This window comes from Gopherus evgoodei, chromosome 2 (assembly GCF_007399415.2).
Source record: "Gopherus evgoodei ecotype Sinaloan lineage chromosome 2, rGopEvg1_v1.p, whole genome shotgun sequence".
In the NCBI taxonomy this organism is placed as follows: Eukaryota; Metazoa; Chordata; order Testudines; family Testudinidae; genus Gopherus; species Gopherus evgoodei.
In genome coordinates this window covers 218,819,456-218,841,322 of record NC_044323.1, presented here as the reverse complement: position 1 = coordinate 218,841,322, position 21,867 = coordinate 218,819,456, and the positions used below count along the sequence as shown (strand labels likewise).

The window sequence follows — 21,867 nt, the reverse complement described above, 5'->3', positions numbered from 1 at the left end:
CTAAACTGCAACAGTTCCACGCTGCCAGGTTCTCTCCTTCCCCTCCCTCCCTCCCTGGCATGGCAGAACAGCTAAGGAAGCGCCAGTTAAGTCCAAAAATTACTCTATTTGCAAAGCAGCCTTCACAGACTCATCAGACAGTGAGGTGTGCCCTGCCTGCGCCCAGTCTACCAACCTTAGCTCCGTTAGGGCACAGCGATTCGAGCTGGACAGGCTTCCAGGGTCCGCTACCTGCCCGAGTAGCTGCAACTCTAACAAGGGAAAACAGAACATAGAGCCACAGAACTGAGCAGGGAGAGGCTTGAAGGATGAGGAGGACCCCATCCAGCTGCCCAGGGTACTCCTGAAACTCTGAAGAGAACAGCCTTGTGGGGCTATAGGTCTTCACCTACTCTCCCTATGCCAACTCTTAAAATGTCTCTTACCCTGGGGAAAGAAGCAGGTCTAATAAACAGCCCTTCTCACTCCCAAATTGAGCCTTCTCTAGGGGCTGGGACCCTGCAGGGGAGGAATGAGACAGAGAGCTCTATAGAGGTCTTCAGATGTTCTGGAAGGCACGCTGCAAAAGACCTCATCAGAGCCATAACAGCTCCTTGACCTACAGGGCAGGCTACAAGGGCAGAGAAATCAAAACAGAGAAGACAAACAGGAGGCACGTGCTTTCTGACTCTTCCTCTTTATTCTCCCCCACCTCCACAGTAGAACAACTGTGGGGCTCTGAATATGAGCAGGGGAGACACAACAGAGATTCTTACTCTCTAAAAAGTTTGTGTCCACCATACAGATATAGCCTGAACAAGTTCCTGAGAGCAAGCCTGAAAGCAAATTCCTGCCCTCAGAATCCTCTTCTGAGGCAGCTATTCCTCTGCACTTCTCCTTTGAGGATGTGATCATAGAGGAGTGGGAACAAGCCTGACAAAGGCAAACATCAGTAAAAATGACATCCAGTTCTACAGACTGTAGGAACCAAAAAACTCCATTGCTGAGGTCCCAAAGGGTCAGTGCTGTTATTGAAGCCCTAATAAGGGGTGTGGTTATCCCCTCAAGGAAAATTCTACCCTAAGGATCAAACAGATAGAAAAGTGGAGGACACACTCAAGAAAGACTGAGGCCTCTTTGATTACCTGAAAGACCATCTCTGACAGCGACATGCTTTACTAGGGCATCTCTCTTCTGGCTGGGATCTCATGGCTCTAAGGGACAGAGATCACCCTGATTCCAGCCCTACTCTTAAAAACAAACACAAAAAACCTCCTTAGCAACAGCATTTGTAGCTCTTCACAGTTCAGTGAATGTATCAAGCTTGTCAGCTAGAGCCATGGCAAGATAGCTCAGCAGACGGGTGCCAGGTGTGGTTCTGCCTTGAAAAATGAATTCCCATTCTAAACAGGTTCTATGCTTAGGAAAGTTTATAGTCTCCATCCTGTTTGAGGAAAAGCTGGAGCAACTGGTGGTGGAAAACATGGCGAAATCTGGGTAGACCCTCCCAGCCTCAGTAAGTGCCCTTAGGAGAGAATACAAACTTACATTCAGATAGGGACATCTTTCATCCGTCTTCCTTGCAGAAGTACCAATGAAGGGACAGCAGCTTCTCCAGTAGTAAGTCCTGGAATCAAGGTTTTAGGAGAAGGCCCAAGAGACTGCTCCACAGCCTCCAAGGCCACCTTATGACAATGATTGGATGTGCCCACACCCATGGCTGAAGCTAGGAGGCAGAATTTCTCACTTCACAGAGCAGTGGTATGCATCCATAGCAGACAAGTGGGTGAAGGATATAGTGAGCTGAGGTACTCCCTTAGGATGAGATGGAGCCCTCAACTCTTCTTCATCCAGTCCCCATAAAACATAAGCTGATCCAGAATGAGATTTCTTATGTGGAAGTAAGAGTATTAGAAAGTGTGCTCTCAGAAGAGAGATTCTTAGGGTTTTACTCTATCTTCTGTATACCCAGAAGAGTATCAGGGTGGGGGGCCATCTTCTGCCGCAAGAGGCTCAACATATGGATGAGAGAGACAAAGTTCTGAATGGAGACCTTGGCCTCAGCACTGTCATCCTTATTTCAGGGAGACTCCTTGATGTCAATATATGCCTATCTCCATATCCTCGTAAGGTCATGTAACCAGAGACTCCGAGATTTACTTGTGGAGAAACTATTACCAAAATCACATGCTCCCCTTCGGAGTGTCTTCGGTCCCCAGCGTCTTTACAGAGGTGCTGGTAGTGATCATATTCACGCTTATGGCACAGGATATCTACCTATGTCCTTTCCTCAACCACATCCCTTCCCAAGCCGAAGTGCACAAAGCCACAGCTCTGAATCTGGACTTTCGGAAAGTTGATGGCTTCGTCATCAACATCAAAAAGAGCTCCCTAATTCCTTCAACCTGCATCTCTCACCGGGGAGTGGATACAGAAGCCCTGATAGTAAAAATCTGTCACCTGAAAGATTCCAGAAGATCCAGGATCTTAACAGTTTTTTGCGAACCTGTAGATGTCTTAGTGTAGCTTGGTGTCTTTAGCTTCTGGGCCTTCTGGTATCCTGAATAGGAATTTGGGCAAGATTGCACATCTGATGCCTTTAAACCTTCCTCCTGAGAACATGCAACAACTTACTGGAACACATGAAGGACCAAGTGCAAGTCTAAATCCAGATATTCAGCTCCCTAGAGTGGTGGACTTTCCATATTAATGTCTACAAAGGCCTGCCCGATGTCTTCAAGAGCCTCTTGTCCTTACTACAGATGCTATACTGGAGGGCTGGAGTGTTCATCTGGATTTTCAAACCACGCAGGGAACCGCAAGCCTGGAGAAAAAAGATACAGCATGAACCTTCTAGAACTCAGAGCAGTCAAGCTAGAAATGTGAGTTCTAGATCTTCCTGGAAAGAAATCACGTATGGTTCAGTCAGACAACACAAGTACAGTCATATGCATAAACAACAAAGAAGGGGCAAGAAGTCCAAAGCTACACACAGAAGCAATGGAAATAATGAAATGGGCAGAGCAATCTCTTCAACAATCTGGAGTGATGCCTGTATGAGGAGCTGTTTGGTCTGATCTTGAGGATCTTCAGTCTTTCTTCAGCCGCTTTGTTTGTGAGCTGCAGAAGCACAGAGGCTGAGGTACTACACCAGAGGGCCTATTTTATGTATGACCACCTTTTCCCATCCCAGGGAAAGTGATTCAGAAACTTAAAAGGGAGCAGGTCATTCTGTTATAACTCCCTATTGACCAAAGAGACATGGTTTTCCAACCTGATAGGACCTGATACCGGAATCTCCACTATAATTATCTTCTCCCAAGGGAGATTGTTTATCATCTCCCAAGGCCCATTTCTCAATTCAGATCCAGTCTGGCTAATGAAAGGGAAGCATTAACAATCCTAGATGTATCTTCCAAAGTCCTCAAGACCTTGCTAGCATCCAGGAGAGCCTTAACTCTAAACGCATACTCTTCCATCTTGTCCATGTGCAAACCACATGGATCCCAGGAATCTGGGGATTCCAGGCATTTTGATCTTATTCCAGAAAGGTTTAGAAAAGGGCCTTCAGTCCAGCACCACAATGTGTCAAATTTAGGTTTTTGTTCTTAGCTGTGCCCTTTTCATGGGGTCTTGGGATCCTTGGCAGAGAACCCCTAGATCTCCAGATTGCTCAGGGTTGTTAGGCTAGCCAAGCCAACGATCAGGCCAATTTTCCTAAAATGGGATCTACCACTGGTTTTGAAGGCTTAACAGATCATTCCGTCGAGCACCTTACTTCAGTGACTGCCTTCTTTCTGTCCATAAAAACCATTTTTTCTCGTCATTATCACACCAACTAGACAGGTATCAGAACTGACAGTGTTATCAATGCAAGAACCTAATTCTGTGTTTCATAATGACAGAGTGGTGCTGAAAACTCTTTTCTTCCTGGGAAAAGTCATCCTTCATTCTGTCTGAAGCGGCAACATCTGACAGAGAAGTGACACAACTTAGATGTTGTGAAACAACACAGCTTCATCAGATTGTTTTACATTTTGTTTCTGGGTCTTAGTCTGCTACTGTTCCTTAATTTGTCTCACTTCCTTCTACTCTTTCTTCCTCTTTTTTGAGTGGTCTGCTTACTACTTTTCATTAGTTATGGTGCTCCAGATTAGAAGTTTATGAATGTATGGAGGGATTTGGCAAATTCAGTTTACTGTAAATGTCTTCTTGTAACAAGGAAGAGTCTGTATATTTTCCCCCAAGGTAGCATATACTTTTATATGTTTGTAATTATTAGGTTTAAAACTTCAGAAGTTTAGAGAATGGAAATATTGTGTATTTCTATGTAAGGAGAGCTTTGAAGGTACATCTCTACCCCGATATAACACGAATTCAGATATAATTTGGTAAAGCAGTGCTCTAGGGGGCAGGGCTGCATGCTCCAGCAGTTCAAAGCAAGTTCAATATAACGCGGTTTCACCTATAATACGGTATGATTTTTTTGGCTCCCGAGGACAGCGTTATACTGGGGTAGAGGTATACCTGTAATTTCAGTACAGTATCAGATTAGTGCCTCTGTCTATGGTAGTGTGGGCACAGTTAACTAACTACTGTGACTTCTAGAGAAGGTGATTCTTTATTATGAGAAGACACACTTATGGTAAGTTTACTTTGTCTACTAAATGTCTTGTTACAAAATATGGGTATGTATCAATATTGATTAGATGTTTTAGCTGTATTTTAACTATTGTAGAATGTTCTGTAAAAACAAAATTACAGAATTCTTTTACAGGCTTTTGCAGAGGAATATGTTTTCAATTTCTTTAGAAAAAAACTAAAAAAACTCCATTCCTATATACACGAAATATTCTGGAAGAAATGAGTCAGCACTAGGAATCTGTTTACCAGTAGGTAATCAAAATAACCATTTCTTGGATTACTTCTGTACAGTGTCTCTGATGGAACAAATTAAAAACACTGTTAGACTTATACACTTTAATTAAAATAAATAAATATTTTTCATATTTCTTACTACATTAGGAGGCCTTATCAGCATCAACATGAGTGAAATTAGTTTTGATGAAATTCAGGAAGTATTTTCAAAGGATTTAGACATTGAGCCAGGTGGTCATTGGAAACCAAAAGATTGTAAACCACGATGGAAGGTGAGACAAAGTTCCTTACTGATGTCCTTTCTACTAATTGTTTTCCTGCTTATTGAGAATATTTGAAAACTACAGGCATCCATTCTTAGAAATTTAAATCTTTGTGCTGGTTATTTGATCCAAGAAGGGTAGTTTTAAATATTGTCATGAACCTTCACAAAATTTCAGTACTTGAAAACATATCTACAGGGAAGGTAAGGACATTTTGATATTTGTGTAGACATTTTAATATATAACAGGTGGCCATACTTACTGGCCTTCTGAGCTGTGTACGATAATCTTCAGAAGTTCAAGAGCCAGGGCACACCTGCTGGGGTCTAGGGCTCGGTGCTTCAGCCCTGCTCCTGCTGAAGCCCTGACCCCCAGCAGGTGTGCCCTGCAGGTCTGAAGCCCTTAGACCCCTCTCCTCACTGGGCAAAGCTCCTACCACACCACCCTGCTGCAAGGCAGGGGTTCCAAGTTCTCCCCACTCTGGTAGTGGAGAATGGGGGAATGCATGGGTGGCTCCGCGAGCTGCATTTTAATGGTAAAAGAGCCGCATGTGGCTCATGAGCCAGTCTGGCCACCCCTGATATATCAACATGAATTCATTATTTCAGTGTTCTCATCATATGAATATACACAGATTAGATCATTTCTCATGAGAACAATGAATGTAGTCAAAAAGGTATTGCCCTAATCAGTGGTGACTCTTCCAAGTATGTTCAGTCCTTTGGTTCAATAAATTGCTTACAATAAATGTGGTTGGACATCAGCATTACCCCTTAAATTCACTTGTAGACTCATTCACTAGAAAAATGCATCATAGTTTTGTATGTAAAAAGCATTGCCTTGTTTAGCTGCCTTCTAGAGGAGCACAAAAAGTTGTAGAAGAGTTCATCAATTCAGCATTAAGGCTAAACCCCTGAAAAATCCATAACAGATTTAATTTAACCCATTATGATTTTAAAATACTCATTATCATCTTAACATTACTGTCTCTAATCTGACTTATTTTGCAGGTGGCAATCCTCATTCCTTTTCGCAATCGCCATGAACATCTTCCAATTTTTTTCCGGCACCTCATACCTATGTTACAGAAGCAACGGTTGGAATTTGCCTTTTATGTTGTTGAACAGGTGAGTCTTTAATTAGAATAGTATATCAAAATTAACTCCTTGGAACTTCCCCACTGATTGGGGTCTGATGTTGCTATTGAATATTCTGTGAATCGGGAAATCTCAACTTCTGAAACTAAATATTTAAGCAGTTACATTCTAATCCATTAAGTAAAATACAAACAAAAATCCCTCAACTCTTTTCTCAGATTTATTGATCAGTGACATCTTATTCCGCTCAAAATATAGAGCGATATTTTTATAGCTGTTAACATTAACCTCATTGAATCTATTATATACAAAGGTAAGGCTTGTAGTGCAAAACCATTATCTTTGCAGCTATAAAAATTAAAAATTTATATTTACAAAGGGATGTGAGGGCAGGGACTAATAAAGGGCTACACAGATATACACCTCTAGATTGCATATTCTTATCTAACTCAAATATAGTTACCAAAAGTTGTTATCATTTGAAGTTGTCCATTTGGCTGTCATTAAATGAATTGGTGGACTCTGTCTAGTTCTTACAGAATATGTGATCACATTACAAATGGTACCAGCTAGTACCTTGATAGGTAGTCTCATCATAAGTGCATAGACCTCAATTGGTTTGGAGAATGACTGACCCCCTGAAGATTCTATCCCTTCAAAACAGGGTTATGGCACATTGGCGGGGCATTTGTGAGGAATTTGCTCTGCTGTTGGCAGTATTATATTCATAGCTGATATATACACTAATTACATGATTTTGGTTTCCAGAACAGTAAATTCTGCATCTTTCACATACATACATTCAGTCTTTAATGGAAAAAGAATAAGGGAGAGTGAGGAAATGGGTGTTCTTAAAAAGATCTGATTACATGGTAATTTTCTGATATTAAAAAGTCTTGTAAACTAATTTTTTCAGTCTTCAGTGAGCTGCTCTTCAAATTACATTTTTGTTTTAATAAGATTAAATAATGTTGAACATTTAAAAAGGTTTTTAATAAAATTATCTAACAAGATTTTATCAGGCTGTGGACATATGTCCTATCACAAGATTAACTTACTGTAAACATGTAGAAAAATATTTCATACTAGTTGAAATTCATAAATATTGTGTGATTTGTTTTAACAAGATACATTTTTCAGTGGTTAAATATTGTTTGCAACTTTGGTATTGCATTTGTGATTTGGTATTGCATTTATACTTAGGCATAAAACTTAACTACAACTTGTACTTGAACACAAGTATCAGTGCTCCTTATAGTGTTGGTGCTTATGATTAATATGGTGCAATGTTACTTAATGTAAACTAAATAGAAGTTTTAAGTTCTTGCTCTTCAAGGGCAGGAATTCTAGAGGAAGAATTTTTCTTTAATTGCATGAAAATGGAGTTGGTGAAATACTGCTATTCTTGCTGCTGCTGTGATTAAATGAAAGCATAACAAGCCTCAGTATCAACACACCTTTTTCTTTCTAGTACGAGGGGGGGCTGGTAAATTTCCTGTATAGCAAAGTAGCGTCTACTTGCTCTTGCCTCATTCGGTGTCTCCTTTGTTTCTGCATAAAGAGTGGTACACAACCTTTTAACCGTGCAATGCTCTTTAATGTTGGCTTCAAAGAGGCTATGAAGGATGTTGCCTGGGACTGTGTAATTTTTCATGATGTGGATCATTTACCTGAAAATGACCGAAATTATTATGGATGTGGAGAGATGCCACGTCATTTTGCAGCAAAGCTGGACAAATACATGTACATGTAAGTAATGCAGTTCACCTTTCCTGTCTTAAAAGCTGCAGAAATGTCTTTTGAATGTGCACATAAAAAAAACCTTAGCCGTAGTTAACATTCAACCTATTTTCTTACTGTAAATGTTGTACAAGCTATTAACTGACAGTATCATAAAAGAAAAGAACAGAAGAGAAAGTTTAATTTATATTTGAGAAGCTGCTAGTATAAAGACACCACCTCCTTTAGCACCCTCCTTGTTACTAAAGGGGTACATAAAATACACGTGGCAATAAAGGCAAGCTGCTCTTGATGATATATTTCGGCTTTGTGGAAAAGCTAGTCTACCTTTGTAGAAATATTCTTAGTGTTGGGTTTGTGTTCGCTACCCTGATATAATTACAGCTCTCAAAAGGTCTCTGTTGCTTTCGTAAACTTTTAATATTGGCTTCCTAAATAGCTTTATCTTTTCATCTATCTGTTGTAATAGGGTGTCAATACTTACTTCCTTCTAGTGTGTGCCTTCTTGAGATGTCTCTTACCATCATTGTAATATCACTATCTTGGAGTAGGAGAAGTAGGAATACTGGCAATATTGTAGGAACTGTTTCCCACTTCAACTTTGCATTAATGTATTATTTAATACAGAGGATCTCGTATTTTAACTTTGCGGATCACTTCTTAAATTAAAGATTTCTCCCCAACTGATAGACTGCTCCCGTCATGTATTCAGGCAGTATTAAGGTTTAATGTAATGTGGATGCTGCAGCTGGATTACATCACTTCCCTTGCAATTTTATATTGGTAATATTTTTCCTTTCATTATTCTAAATATCAACTTGTCTGCAACTCTCACAGTTCCAATTGTGCCTGATAACTTTTGCAATTTGTTTCTCCAACTTGTGTGTTTGTGTGTGCTTGCTGTGTTTGGAGTTCAGTGTTAAAAAGACATTGAAAATCCTGCCGCTGTGCTACAGAAAATGTCACAGTGCTAAGGTTTTTCAGAACATCAGTGATCCACCGAGAATGATTAATTTAGTACATGAGAGGTAGAACAATCCAAAATTAGTAGAGATTGAGAGTCAGGAAATTGAGTCCATTTTATTCTTTTGTCTGTTTGCTCATTGGTATGTGGGGATAATAGTTGTCCACTTACTGTCCATTCTTTGCTCTCACATTATCTAGAATACAAGTAGGGCTATATTATTTTCTCCACCAAGCAGCTCCCTCTTCCACTGCGTCCCAGAGGCAGCTATGGGTAGAAGGAAGCCTTATTAGCACAACACCTGTGAAATCCTGGTGTAGAGGTGCTGGACCTCCTTGCAGGTGGTCCTCACCTCCTTAGGAATCCATATTTGGAGAAGCCATTTGGGGAGCAAACCAAGCTATTCTGGTTGGGATTAAATCATCAAACATTTCTGAAAGAGCATCCTTGGAAATTTCCTCACTCTGATAGCTTGTGGGAGGTGAGATGATCTATCTGGTCCAGTAACTATAAGAGGCAGCAGCTAAAGGGAACATCCATGCTAATTTTCTTTCACTGTGCATACAGTGTTTGGAATCAGGAAATTACAATTTCTAAAATTTAAAGAGTGACCGACAGTTGTAATTTTAGCTATGTAGCTGTAGAGGCTGTACAGGTTGGGGAGCTGCTTATTACTTAACACTTGTGTAATGGTAGTCAGCATGCATTTACTGTCAAGAAAAAAATTCTCTTGGTGCAAAAAGGATTAAAATAATCTTGAACGTGCTTAGCTATGCTCTCCAAAAACTGAAACAAAGGAAGAGTTTCCATTACTTTAAAAAATACTCCAGAATAGGCTAATTTAAGGTGTTAAACTGCTTGTTTTTTTTCAGTTTTCCCTGTTTTGTAGAATACATTTAATGGACTGGAAATATTATTGACATATCAGAGCTTTTACTGCTGAATCAGGTGCAGAGAACTTTTTCAACTCAATAGTGTCAAAATACCACATTTTGAAAGCTTTGTTTCACAGTCCCTTCAGCTGTAAGTTGGTCTTTCTTCTAAAACCGGCTACCTGAAGCTTGGGTTAAGCTGCTGTTGTCTGTTCTCCACATGAAAGCCCTTATTAAAAATACACCACTACCTGAATATAATGCCACCTGATATAACACGAATTTGGATATAATGCGATAAAGCATTGCTCAGGGGGGCAGGTTGCGCACTCCAGTGGATCAAAGCAAGTTCAATATAACATGGTTTCACCTATAACGCGATAAGATTTTTTTTGGCTCCCAAGGATAGCATTATATCAAGGTAGACGTGTATTTAGTTTCCATATTCTTTGCTAATACCAACTTTCATTATAAAAGATCTGTAAAGCATTTTTCCTAATAGGTATATTGAACATCTACGCATACACTAGATTTTTTTTTTTCTGCAAGATATAGAAACAGTTGTTCAAACAGGATTTTCACTTCTCTAAATTCAATCGATAGAATAAAACTTACTTTCTCTCATTTTTAGTCTTCCATACAATGAGTTCTTTGGTGGTGTAAGTGGACTGACAGTGGAACAATTCAAAAAGATCAATGGATTTCCAAATGCTTTCTGGGGATGGGGAGGAGAAGATGACGACCTTTGGAATAGGTGAGTGTTTTTAGTACGTTGTGTAAGACAGGTTGGCAACCTCTGGCACGCGGCTCGCCAGGGTAAGCACCTGGCAGGCCGGGCCAGTTTGTTTACCTGCTGTGTCGGCAGGTTTGGCAGACCGTGGCTCCCACTGGCCATGGTTCCCCATCCCAGGCCAATGGGGGTGGCGGGAAGCGCTGCGGGCCGGGGGATATATTGGCCGCATGCCAGAGGTTGCTGACCCCTGGTGTAAGACATGAGCTCCTGAACGGTGATTATCAGTTTTTTTCGCTATTAAAATATCTAAGTTAAGAAAAGTTTGCAGAAGGCGTATTTGAGTTAGCAGGTGTTTATTGACTCTTTATAGTGTGTGTTTTGTTATATTAAATTAAAAGGTGTGTACTTGGTTTGCTTTATAAAGAAACACAGTCTCTGCCCTGAAGAGCTTAAACTCCAGGGGACAGACTTTCAGAAGTGCCTAAAGTGGCCAACTCCCATTGACTTTCAATGGAATTTGGGTACCTACTTGTTCTTTCAACCTTTGAATATCTCCCCCTAGGTGAATGTACAATGTGTGCTGGGGAGAGCCAGATTACGACATTAGCTATTTTTTTAAAAGAACTGTAATTAAATGGAACAGTGCTAATGAAGTGTTCAGATTTCAAAATCATGTTTCTGATATAGCTCCCCTTAAATAATATGTTCAAAATTTTTAAAAAAATATCTAGGAAGGCTTTTATGCTTGGTTTGCTGATGTTTAAAAGGCTTTTTTTGGTGCCTAATAGTGTAACCTTTGGGTGGGCTAGAATGTATTGCCCCTTTCCTAATGCTTCAACACAACTCCTATAGAAAAGCATGGAGACCCAGAATTCATTCCTTGAGGATTTTCAGCAAGGTTTGCACAGGGTCAACCTCCCCCACATGATCAAGTCCAAAAAGAAGAGGAGAAATTAGCTTAATTCATTAGTATCAACTTTATAAAAATTTTTAATGATAAAGAAACAATATCTTAATTTCTACTAAATAACAAGATTACTTCATAATTCACATGCATTATCTTCATAGTTATACATAAATATATATATACAAAAATTAAATCTAAAAGGTTAGCCCAACAGAAAGACAGTGAGATGTACCTGAGAAGTCCAAAAGCTTATGTTGAGAATCTTAGTTACAGTCCTTGTTTATCAACTCCCTATAGTCTCAAAAGCACTGCAATAATAGGAAAATTTGTATGACTCTTTCCCCGTCAACACATTTTAAATGAGGAAAGAGTTTTTGAACCATACCAATTAAGACAATTTGACTAAAATAACATTCAAGTTATACAATTAAAAAATTAAGTTTTCCTTCAGAATTTCTCCTATAACTTGTTTCCCTGTTTGAAAGTTAACAATATCACCAACCTGCTGCAAAATGCTTCAGAGTTAAGGGAAAACAGCTTGCTTTCTGTTACTTTGACTGAGCTTTTTCTAGCCACCACACAGGTACCTTGACTACTTGCCCTGACTCAATGGACTTTTAGTCCAGCTACAGAAAGCCTATTAGTCATGCCCAAAACTACCACACCAAGTTCCAGAAAGTCCTGGACATGAATGCTGATTGTACATCTGCCTAGCAACAATGACCCAGACACCATTCCTCCCCCCCCCCCCGAGTCTTTTAAAGAGATATCTCCCTATTAGGCATGAGTGCTACAATAGGAATAACACCATGCATATTTGGGCTCCTCTCTCCTTTTTCTCTGTGCATGTGCTTTTTTTTTTTTTTTCCCCCAGCTTTGCTGCTGCTGTTGCTACTAAAAACCTTCTTACAGTGTCTGGGGAAAAGCTTGCACATAAATTGCTTCCATGTCCAAGAACAGTGTGAGTTACATCATGCTGTCCTATGACACAGAGTTGTAGTTGACCATCAACAGAACAGTGAAATTGACTATATAAGAACACCATTAAATGCTCACAGTAAACAAACTTTAAAAGTTATTTTTATTAATTTGCTAATTTTTATGATTAAATTATATGTAAACTAACAGCTATGTAGTGCTAAAAGGAACAGTCTTATGTAACAAAAGCATATCCCAAGTTTCTACTCCTGTAGTCCTCCTCATTTCCATATGCTCCCACTCTGTCATCTCTTTCTTTGCTGTGTGAAGTAGGTTGGAAAGTGCTTGGGACAGGGGCCTAGTTGCTATTTGTCACTATATATAGCACTGTTTGTTTAAATTTAAAAATTAAAAACAGTAAAGCAAAGATCCAATCTTTCATTGGAAAGGTTGTCAGCAAATGGAAGAGTTGGCTTAAGATCTGAACACTAGTGCTATTTTTTTCACTTTCTCTGTGTCACTTAATTTTTTTTTTTGTAAATTCATTTTTGTTCATACACTTATCTTTAACTATTGTACTGCAGGGTTCATTATGCTGGATACAATGTAACAAGACCAGAGGGAGACCTAGGGAAGTACAAGTCCATTCCTCATCATCACAGAGGTGAAGTCCAATTTTTAGGACGGTAAGAAAAAGGGCAATGTGTTCAAACATTAAAATCTAAGGAATACAGAAGATTTTTATCTGGAGCATATTCTCACACAAACACACACAATGATATAGAACTATTAATAAACTTCTGAACCTTTTTTAAGGTGCTATACTTTTATTTTGATACATTCCATTTTTCAAGGGACATATAAACTTCAAATTTATTTAAAATTACTAAACTCAGGTGAGAGATCTACTGTGGGAGGTCCTGCTGATTTCTGTGGTTTTACAGTAACATTTTCCTGTTCGGTTTTGTTTTTAGTTTTTGTCCCCCTTCTCCCCACCAGCCCACTGTTAATGTGTGGTACTCACACAACAGGGGATACTGACTGCATAAGGGAAACAACAAAGTTAACTTCACAAAGTACAGTGAACAAAGAGAGTAAACTGAAAAGAAAATATCTCCTCTAACCTGTTTGCTGTAGCAGTCTGGTATCTTTTGTATAATAACTGCTTAAAAAATTGCTGGCAAAAGCCTGATTACATTGACAATGTGTCTCAGTGATCAGTAGCATGAACTTATTTGTATAGGTGGAAGTACAGAAGATGTGGTTTTTGAGCTTCTGGAGAGTATATGCATAAAGAGCTTTCCATGGTTTATTTTGGAAACACTAATATGGCTCCATAGTTAAGGTTGAGTTGAGTTTTTTTTTGCACATAAAACAGTGATTTCCTCCCTCCCCCTTTTATATATGAAAAATACTGTGTATCCTTACCAACATTTCTGTATTTTCTGAATACTGAATTATTTTTTAGGAGAATGTACAAATATATTTGTTGAATAGTGAGTTAAAATTAATTTAAAATGGATTCTTTAAGAAATTTAGCACAGTGTTTCAACTTTTTATTATCCCTAATAATCTGAACAATGACGTATCACTCTATTCAAATACTCCGTATTATTAAAAATCATTGACCCTTTTGTGCATAAGGAACATTCAGATACCAGATTGTAATTAAACTAGGCTAATGATTAATAGATATATGATTATAGACCATAGATAAATCTAAGTAAACAGCCCATATCACTATTAGTTGGGACTCTGGTGGCATTAAAAAATCCAAGCAATCACTCTGTCTCTGACTCAATAAAATGAACAGAATCATAACATGAAAATTAGTTTTAGTGTCATGAGAGAAACTGAACCCATGTATCAGGAGTTGTCTTTGGTCAGTTAGTTGGCACTTGCTGTCACTGTTCCTTTGAAGTTATGTGGTGGCTGTATGCTAGTTAGAGCATCAGTGTTTAAAAGGCTCCCTGTGGCACTACTGGCTTGGCCATGCTTCATAGGGTATGCCTACACTACAGGATTATTCCGATTTTACAGAAACTGGTATTTGGAAACAGATTGTATAAAGTCAAGTGCATACAGCCACACTAAGCATATTAATTCGGCGGTGTGCATCCATGTACCAAGGCTGGTGTTGATTTCCGGAGCATTGCACTGTGGGTAGCTATCCCATAGTTCCTGCAGTCTCCCCCGCCCATTGGAATTCTGGGTTGAGATCACAATGCATGATGGGAAAAAACAGTGTCACGGGTGATTCTGGGTAAATGCCGTCAGTCAGTTCTCCCTCCATGAAAGCAACGGCAGACAATCATTTCACGCCCTTTTCCCTCGATTGCCCTGGCAGACACCATAGCACGGCAACCATGGAGCCCGTTCAGCCTTTTTTCGCTGTCACCGTATGTCTGCTGGATGCTGCTGACAGACGTGGTACTGCAGTGCTACACAGCAGTATCCCCTTGCCTTTTGCAAGTTAGCAGAGACGGTTACCAGTCATATTGTACCATCTGCTGCTGTCACGGGTGCTCCTGGCTGGCCTCAATGAGGTTGGCCGAGGGCGATGGACAAAAGTGGGAATGACTCCCCAGGTCATTCCCTTCTTTAAGTTTTGTCTAAAGGTAAAGTCAGTCCTGCCAAGAATATCAGGCGAGTCTACTAAAGAACCAGAGAAGCAAGCAGCCACTCTGAGTCAGCCCCAGACATCCTGCAGAAATGATGAGCTGCATGCCATTCCAGGGGGTTCCCCTGCAACAACCCCACCTGTTGCTTCCCTCCTCCCACACCCCTCCTGGGCTACTGTGGCAATTATCCCCCCCATTTGTGTGATGAAGTAATAAAGAATGCAGGAAGAAGAAACAACACTGATTTATTGAGATAAAACGGATGCGGGGGGGAGGCAGCCTCCAGCTGCTATGATATTCCAGGCAGGACTGAATCTCCATTAGACATTAAGGGGAAGGGAGGGGAGCACAGCCTCTGGCTGCTATAATATTCCAGGCAGGGCTGAATCTTCAGGAGACAAAGCTTAAAGAAGAGAATGACTGGGAGTCATTTCCGTTTTTGCCCAGGCGCCCCCGCCGACTTCACCGAGGCCAGCCAGGAGCACTCACAGGATGATGATGATGACGACAGATACCAGTCATATTGCACCATCTGCCATCAGGAAGGGAAGGGGATGCTGCTGTGTAGCGCTGCAGAACCACACCTGCCAGCAGCATCCAGTAGACATACAGTGACATCGAAAAAGGCGAGAAAACGATTTTTTCCCCTTTTTTTCACGGGCGTGGGGGATTGACGACATATACCCTGAACCACTCGCGACAATGTTTTTGACCCTTCAGGCATTGGGAGCTCAGCCAAGAATGCAAATGTTTTTCGGAGACTGCAGGAACTGTGGGATAGCTAGAGTCCTCAGTCCCCCCCTCTCTCCCTCCGTGAGTGTCCATTTGATTCTTTGGCTTTCCATTACGCTTGTCTCAGCTCCTTAAGTTTCATGCAGCGCTGTGTTGAGTCCCTGCTGTAACCTCTGTCTATCATAGCCTTGGAGATTTTTTCAAATGCTTTGGCATTTCGTCTATTGGAACGGAGTTCTGATAGAACAGATTCATCTCCCCATGCAGAGATCAGATTCAATATCTCCCATACGGTCCATGCTGGAGCTCTTTTTGATTCTGGGAATGCATGGTCACCTGTGCTGATCGGCGCTCCACGCTGGGCAAACAGGAAATGAAATTCAAAAGTTTGCGGGGCTTTTCCTGTCTACCTGACCAGTGCATCCGAGTTCAGATGGCTGTCCAGAGCGGATCACAATGGTGCACAGTGGGATAGCTCCCGGAGGCCAATAGCGTCGAATTGCGGCCACACTAACCCTACTTCGAAATGGCAATACTGATTTCAGAGCTACTCCCCTTGTCGGGGAGGAGTACAGATATTGGTATTAAGAGCCCTTTATATCGATGTAAAGGGCTTCGTTGTGTGGACGGGTGCAGAGTTAATTCGATTTAACGCTGCTAAATTTAATATAAACTTGTAGTGTAGACCAGGCCATAGTGAGGCAGCACTGCCTGGGGAGCTGAGGCAGGAATACAGAGGGATCACTAAGGGTATGTCTACACTGCAGTTAAAAACCTGCCGCTGAGTCAAGCCAGCTGATTCAGGCTTCCGGTGCTCAGGCTGCAGGGCTGTTGAATTGCAGTTTAGACATCTATGATTGGGCTGTAGGACTCAGCAAGATGAGAAGGTCCCAGAGCTCAGGCTGCAGCCTAAGCCTGAAAGTCTACATCACTATTTAACAGCCCCACAGCCTGAGCCCTACAAGCCCAAGTCAGCTGGCATGGGCCAGCTGCGGGTATCTAGTTGTAATGTAGACCATTCTTAATTTGAGACCACAAACACTAATACGCATTAATCACAATCATATGTTGGCTGTGTAGTTAATCTCAATGTAGTTTGTCTAGGAATATGAACAGTAATTGAATGTCCATCTGATTTATAGAACAGCAAAAATTCATGCATTTAAAGCTGATGTTTGTAATTAGTATAAACAAAGTGCTCCCAGAGTGAGTTTTTGTAAAACAAGGGTTTCAAAATAAATGATGACCTGTCTTTAATTACAATAACACAGTTGATACCAATTTAACATGTTTCTTTACAAACCTTTTCCCTTGTTCCTTCTCCCCTTACCCTACAGGTATAAACTCCTGAGGTATTCCAAAGAGCGTCAGTACATTGATGGGTTGAACAATTTAATATATACTCCTAAAATACTCATCAGTAGATTTTATAAAATATAACTGTAACCTCATACCAGACCTAGCTCCTGTTAGAGACTATTGATGGAAGTGGAGTGGCAAGCTACACTCCTGGAGTTAAGACTTGTAACACTGGAAAATACAAATTAAAGACCTATTAAAAGACTTTAAATTAGATCTTTTTAACTATTTGGTGAAGGATGTTTGGGAAGAGAAGAAAAATGACTGCATGTGTTACCATGCATTCTATTATGAAAAGAAATGCCAGCAGCTACTACTCAGTGTTTACAGCATGGGACTACTATATGTAAGCCTTGTTTCACCATATTCTCTATCTTAAGCCACTCAACAATATATACTGCAGAAAACAGATCTGTAGCTTGTTTGGAAGGCCTTTTCTCCCAGGAAATTTTTATAGTTAAAAACTGTAACTTAAATGAATGCTTTTTGTTTCCTTTTTAAAATGTGTTTTGTAAATATATGATGTAAATTAATGTGCTCAAATAGCTTTTTAAATATGGTAAATTATGCTTCAGTATGTATTTAGGATATTACTGTTTTCCTTCTGTGTTCAGTAGCATGAAAGAACAAATGTAAATATTTGTGTTTAAACAAAGTTTATATCTTGTATGAAATGATGGAACTATCAGTAATTGATGGCCAGCTATGACTGTAAACTGTTATACAAGTTTTGAGCTTTAGGCCTGCTGCATATCTGTATAGAAGAATTAATTTAACATGTAAGCGCTTGCTAGGAAGGAAGCTTCTAATTTTACTTATTACTAGTAAAATCCTATGATTCCCTGCTTGCCATCTAAATCATAGTTTATGCATATTGCATGTGCATTTTAGAAAAATCTTAAGGTTGTTGCATATCATGATATACAGGAACTCTTACTTTAGTTGTCTCCATATGTGCCACTAGTGTCAATGTCAGGGATTTTATGCCTAAAACAGTTTGTTCAAGTCTGTGTATTGTAGTTTGGTAGTATCTTCTTTTTTTATTCCTAGTAAACAGCACTTTTATTCCTCAAGAATCAGAAGAGCCAAAAATGTATCTTCACTGGAAGACAAATATTAAAGTTAATTTTTTAAAGAATTGATAGCAAAATATATTCCTAAACTTTGTAGGGTGGGATTTTTAAAAGCACACTGTTGGCCTAGCTGCTCCATTGATTATGATAGGATCAATGGGACCAGAATTAAGCCAGTACTGAGTGCTTTTGAAAATCTCCCCGTAATATATTAATCAGCATAGATATTAAGGGCCTAATCCTTTGAAGTGCTGAGCACTTCCTGTAAAGTGCTAAGCACCCTCAACTCCATTACTTGCAGTGAAATTGAGGGTATTCAGGACTGACCAGGATAGATCCCAGATAATTGTCTATTTTTGTGATATTAAATGCATGAATATCTAGCCTCTCTGTTTTTATTAATCATAAATCTTAATTTTCCTTTTGCTTTGCCTGTATTGTTGTGCTATCTAATCCCATTCAGAAACACTATCTTTGCCTAATATTTTATACATCAATAGGTAATATGATGTAAGGAGGTAGTCTGAAACATTTATTTTCTCTGTTAATGCAACACAAATCTGTTAAATGTTGACCAAGATGGTCTGAGATTGTTTTGTAACTGTCATAATCATTCAGTGATTTAGGAACCAAAGACTTTCTTCTGCTCCCATGAAGAATAAAAAAACAATGTATTATATAGTGTTCCTGCAAGAGTGCTGACAAGAAACACCAATCTAAACTCACTCTCCATTTGTGTGCCTCCTGGATTTACCACAGCAGATGGTGGGATGCAGATGTTTGTTTGTTGTTAGCGCCTTTTCTTTTACAGCCTTCCCAGCAGCAAGTTATGCCCCTGGCCATTCTTTAATGAAAGTTGTGAGTATACTTGTAAACTTTCCAATAATTTGCAGAAAGGTGGTAATTACTGATTTGATTGACATAGTTGAAAGCAGGCGGTAGGAGATATTTCATATTGTATTGGAATGATCTTTAAATCTAGTCCATATAGTATGCTATAGAAATTATTTAATGTACAGGAAAAATAACAAAAGATTAACAAACTGAACAAACCCTTAAAATAAGCATGCTTGAGTTTTGTATTACTACCTGATATTTCTGTAATTGAGCATACTGAATATTTTGAGAGGCAGATTAATAGATGTGAACTCAATAACTAGTATACTAAATAAGCAGCTATATTCTCAAAATAAATTTGGTCTTATATCCATATGTCACATTAGCTGAACATATTTCCTTCAGGATTATTAAAAGGAATAGTTTTTAAATGTCTGACTTTATTTTGAAGTGTTTTCTGGTATTCAATTTTAGCATCTCTGCTTGTGATGCATCTTTTGGTAGTTTAGGTTTGTGCCTTGTTTCTCCAGCATGCTTTTATTGACATGTCCATTTCTCAGTTATGCATTTGGAAGACATCCAGTAAAATTAATGTTTGATTTGGTTTTTTTAATATCTCCTGGTGCTTTGCAAACTGAGTAAGTGTTGATTAATCATGTACTGTCTGAGAGAGGAAATATTGGGATTTAATACATAGTCGCAATTATATATAAATGGGTTAACAAGGCATAACTAATTTCTTTAATTTAACATGACACAAACTACTTATGTCCCAGATTGACACAGCTTACATTAAGAAAGATGTTTATCAATCACTTTTGCCAGATACATACCTTTTAGTGTCAGGAAGTTTTAAAGGCTGCCATCTTATTATTGATATTACACCAAAATAATGTGTGTACACTCTGTCTGAACCCAGTACAGTTCTGTAGCAGACTTTAACATAAACAGTGCCTTCAAACAAAAGAAACGAAGTGCAGAGCTGAGAGTTATGCACATTCCTTTTGAAAACATGCTTAATTCTAGTAAAACAGAAAAGAATTCATGCTGGCATTTTGGTTCCTGACAGACCACAAATTTGACTGTTCCTCAACAGAGGACACAACATACAGAAATTTTTTTTTTTTGGAGATTCTGAAGGGGCTTTACAAATTAAGAGGTAGAAATGCTATAAAAACACTAACAGTGTCTCAAGTCCAGTCAGTACACAAGCGGATATTTTTCATCTAAATTTCCTTCTCATCTGCCATATTTTAAATTACAATGAGAAAAATATAAAATTTAATATTCTTGAAACCAAGAAGATATTGACAAACAAATGCAAAATGTTTATTCTTAGATCTTTTAGGCTATTTTTGTACTCTTCTGTTTAAAATAATATGAGTCTTATAGTGGATTACAAACAAGCCAATTATAAAAATTTAAAAGGACACATTGCATATCAGCAAGAGGAAGTGTACTTAAGATTTTATTTTTAGAGGTAGCTGAGGCAAGCTTAATGAAAACTGCACTGAAACAATTGCTGGCAATTTTCCTGTGTACTATCATACCTTTATTTTTGTTTTGTTCATGAAAATGTTTGTACTTTTTTATCATTGTCTCTTTTGAAATACAATGTTCTAAAGACTGTGTGGCTGTTTAATTCTTTTCCCCCCCTTGTAGGCACTGTGTTCTGTGGAAAGTGGCTCCTTCAATGAATTCTATTATAAAAAAATAAGCATTAGTTGAAGTGTCTGGTACAGTATTACTCCCACATTGACCTCACAGCTTGACAGGATGGGAAATTTCTTATTTGATAAGGACTGATCCTGTAGAAACCTTTTACAGATAAAATTGAAACATGTTTTCAGAGCATGTTAAATTATTTTACAGAAAAAAAATAACTTGTGATAGCATAGAGTGAGAATTATTTGTGGCAGGACCCACTCTTTAAATTTTGCCCCGCATAATGCAGCCTTGAGCCTGACTTCTGGTGTGTCTATTGCAGGGGTGGCCAACCTGAGTCTGAGAAGGAGCCAGAATTTACCAATGTGCATTTCCAAAGAGCCACAGTAATACGGCAGCAACCCCTACATCAACTCAACTCCCCCCTCCCCCCCGGTTCCCAGTACTTCCTGCCCACAAGCAGCCCTACCAATCAGTGCCTCCCCTCCCTCCCGCACCTCCCAATCAGCTGTTTTGTGGCATGCAGGAGGCTTGGGGGGCAGGAGGAGGAGCAGCGAGGGCATGGCAGGCTCAGGAGGGGGGGGTGGGAAGGGGTGGAGTGGGGGCAGAGGGTTGAGCAGTGAGTACTTCCTAGCGCATTGGAAAGTCGGCGCCTGTAGCTCCAGCCCTGGAGCTGCATATTAACTTCTGAGAGCTGCATGTGGCTCCAGAGCCACAGGTTGGCCACTCCTGTGCTATTGTAATAAATACATTGTTAAAACTGTTACAAAATCTAAAAATGTTGTACCTCAGCTAATTAACAGATTTTATCTGCTGAAATGTTTGGAGTGAAATACAACAATTTAGTAATACTTAGCTCTTACAACACTTTTCATCTGTTTAGATCTGAAAATACTTGGGGGAAAAAAATAAGGTATGGTTGTCCAACGATATTATATTGATTGGATTCTAACTAACAAGTTTCTTCTTCTTAGCATAAAACAGCACAGTGTCCTAGAAGTATTCTAAACAGCGATAAGTAGCAGGAAAATACCCCAGTATCAAGAGTTCACCCAAGCTTCATGGAATTAATAAACCTGGGAGCAGACAGAGCTCCTCATGTGTCAGTAGTTCCCCATTCTCATCTGTTATTCATGTGTTTTAATTATTATTACAGTAGTAGCTAGAGCCCCCATCACAGCTGTGGCCAAGTTTGTATGTACTGTACAAACATAGGTAAGATCTTTGCA

At 39.5% G+C, this 21,867-nt stretch overlaps 1 protein-coding gene across 1 annotated transcript in view; it reads left to right on the top strand.

The window, feature by feature from the left end:
- The window catches only part of B4GALT6 (beta-1,4-galactosyltransferase 6), a 51,295-nt gene extending 30,693 nt beyond the window's left edge, over positions 1-20,602 (top strand). Inside the window, 7 exon segments of the mRNA XM_030552972.1 lie at positions 5,005-5,129; positions 6,131-6,247; positions 7,779-7,966; positions 10,425-10,547; positions 12,936-13,037; positions 17,042-17,134; positions 17,136-20,602. Of these exon segments, the coding sequence (XP_030408832.1) occupies positions 5,005-5,129; positions 6,131-6,247; positions 7,779-7,966; positions 10,425-10,547; positions 12,936-13,037; positions 17,042-17,134; positions 17,136-17,187 (800 nt within the window). The 3' untranslated portion in view covers positions 17,188-20,602.
- The last annotated feature ends 1,265 nt before the right edge of the window (positions 20,603-21,867 follow it).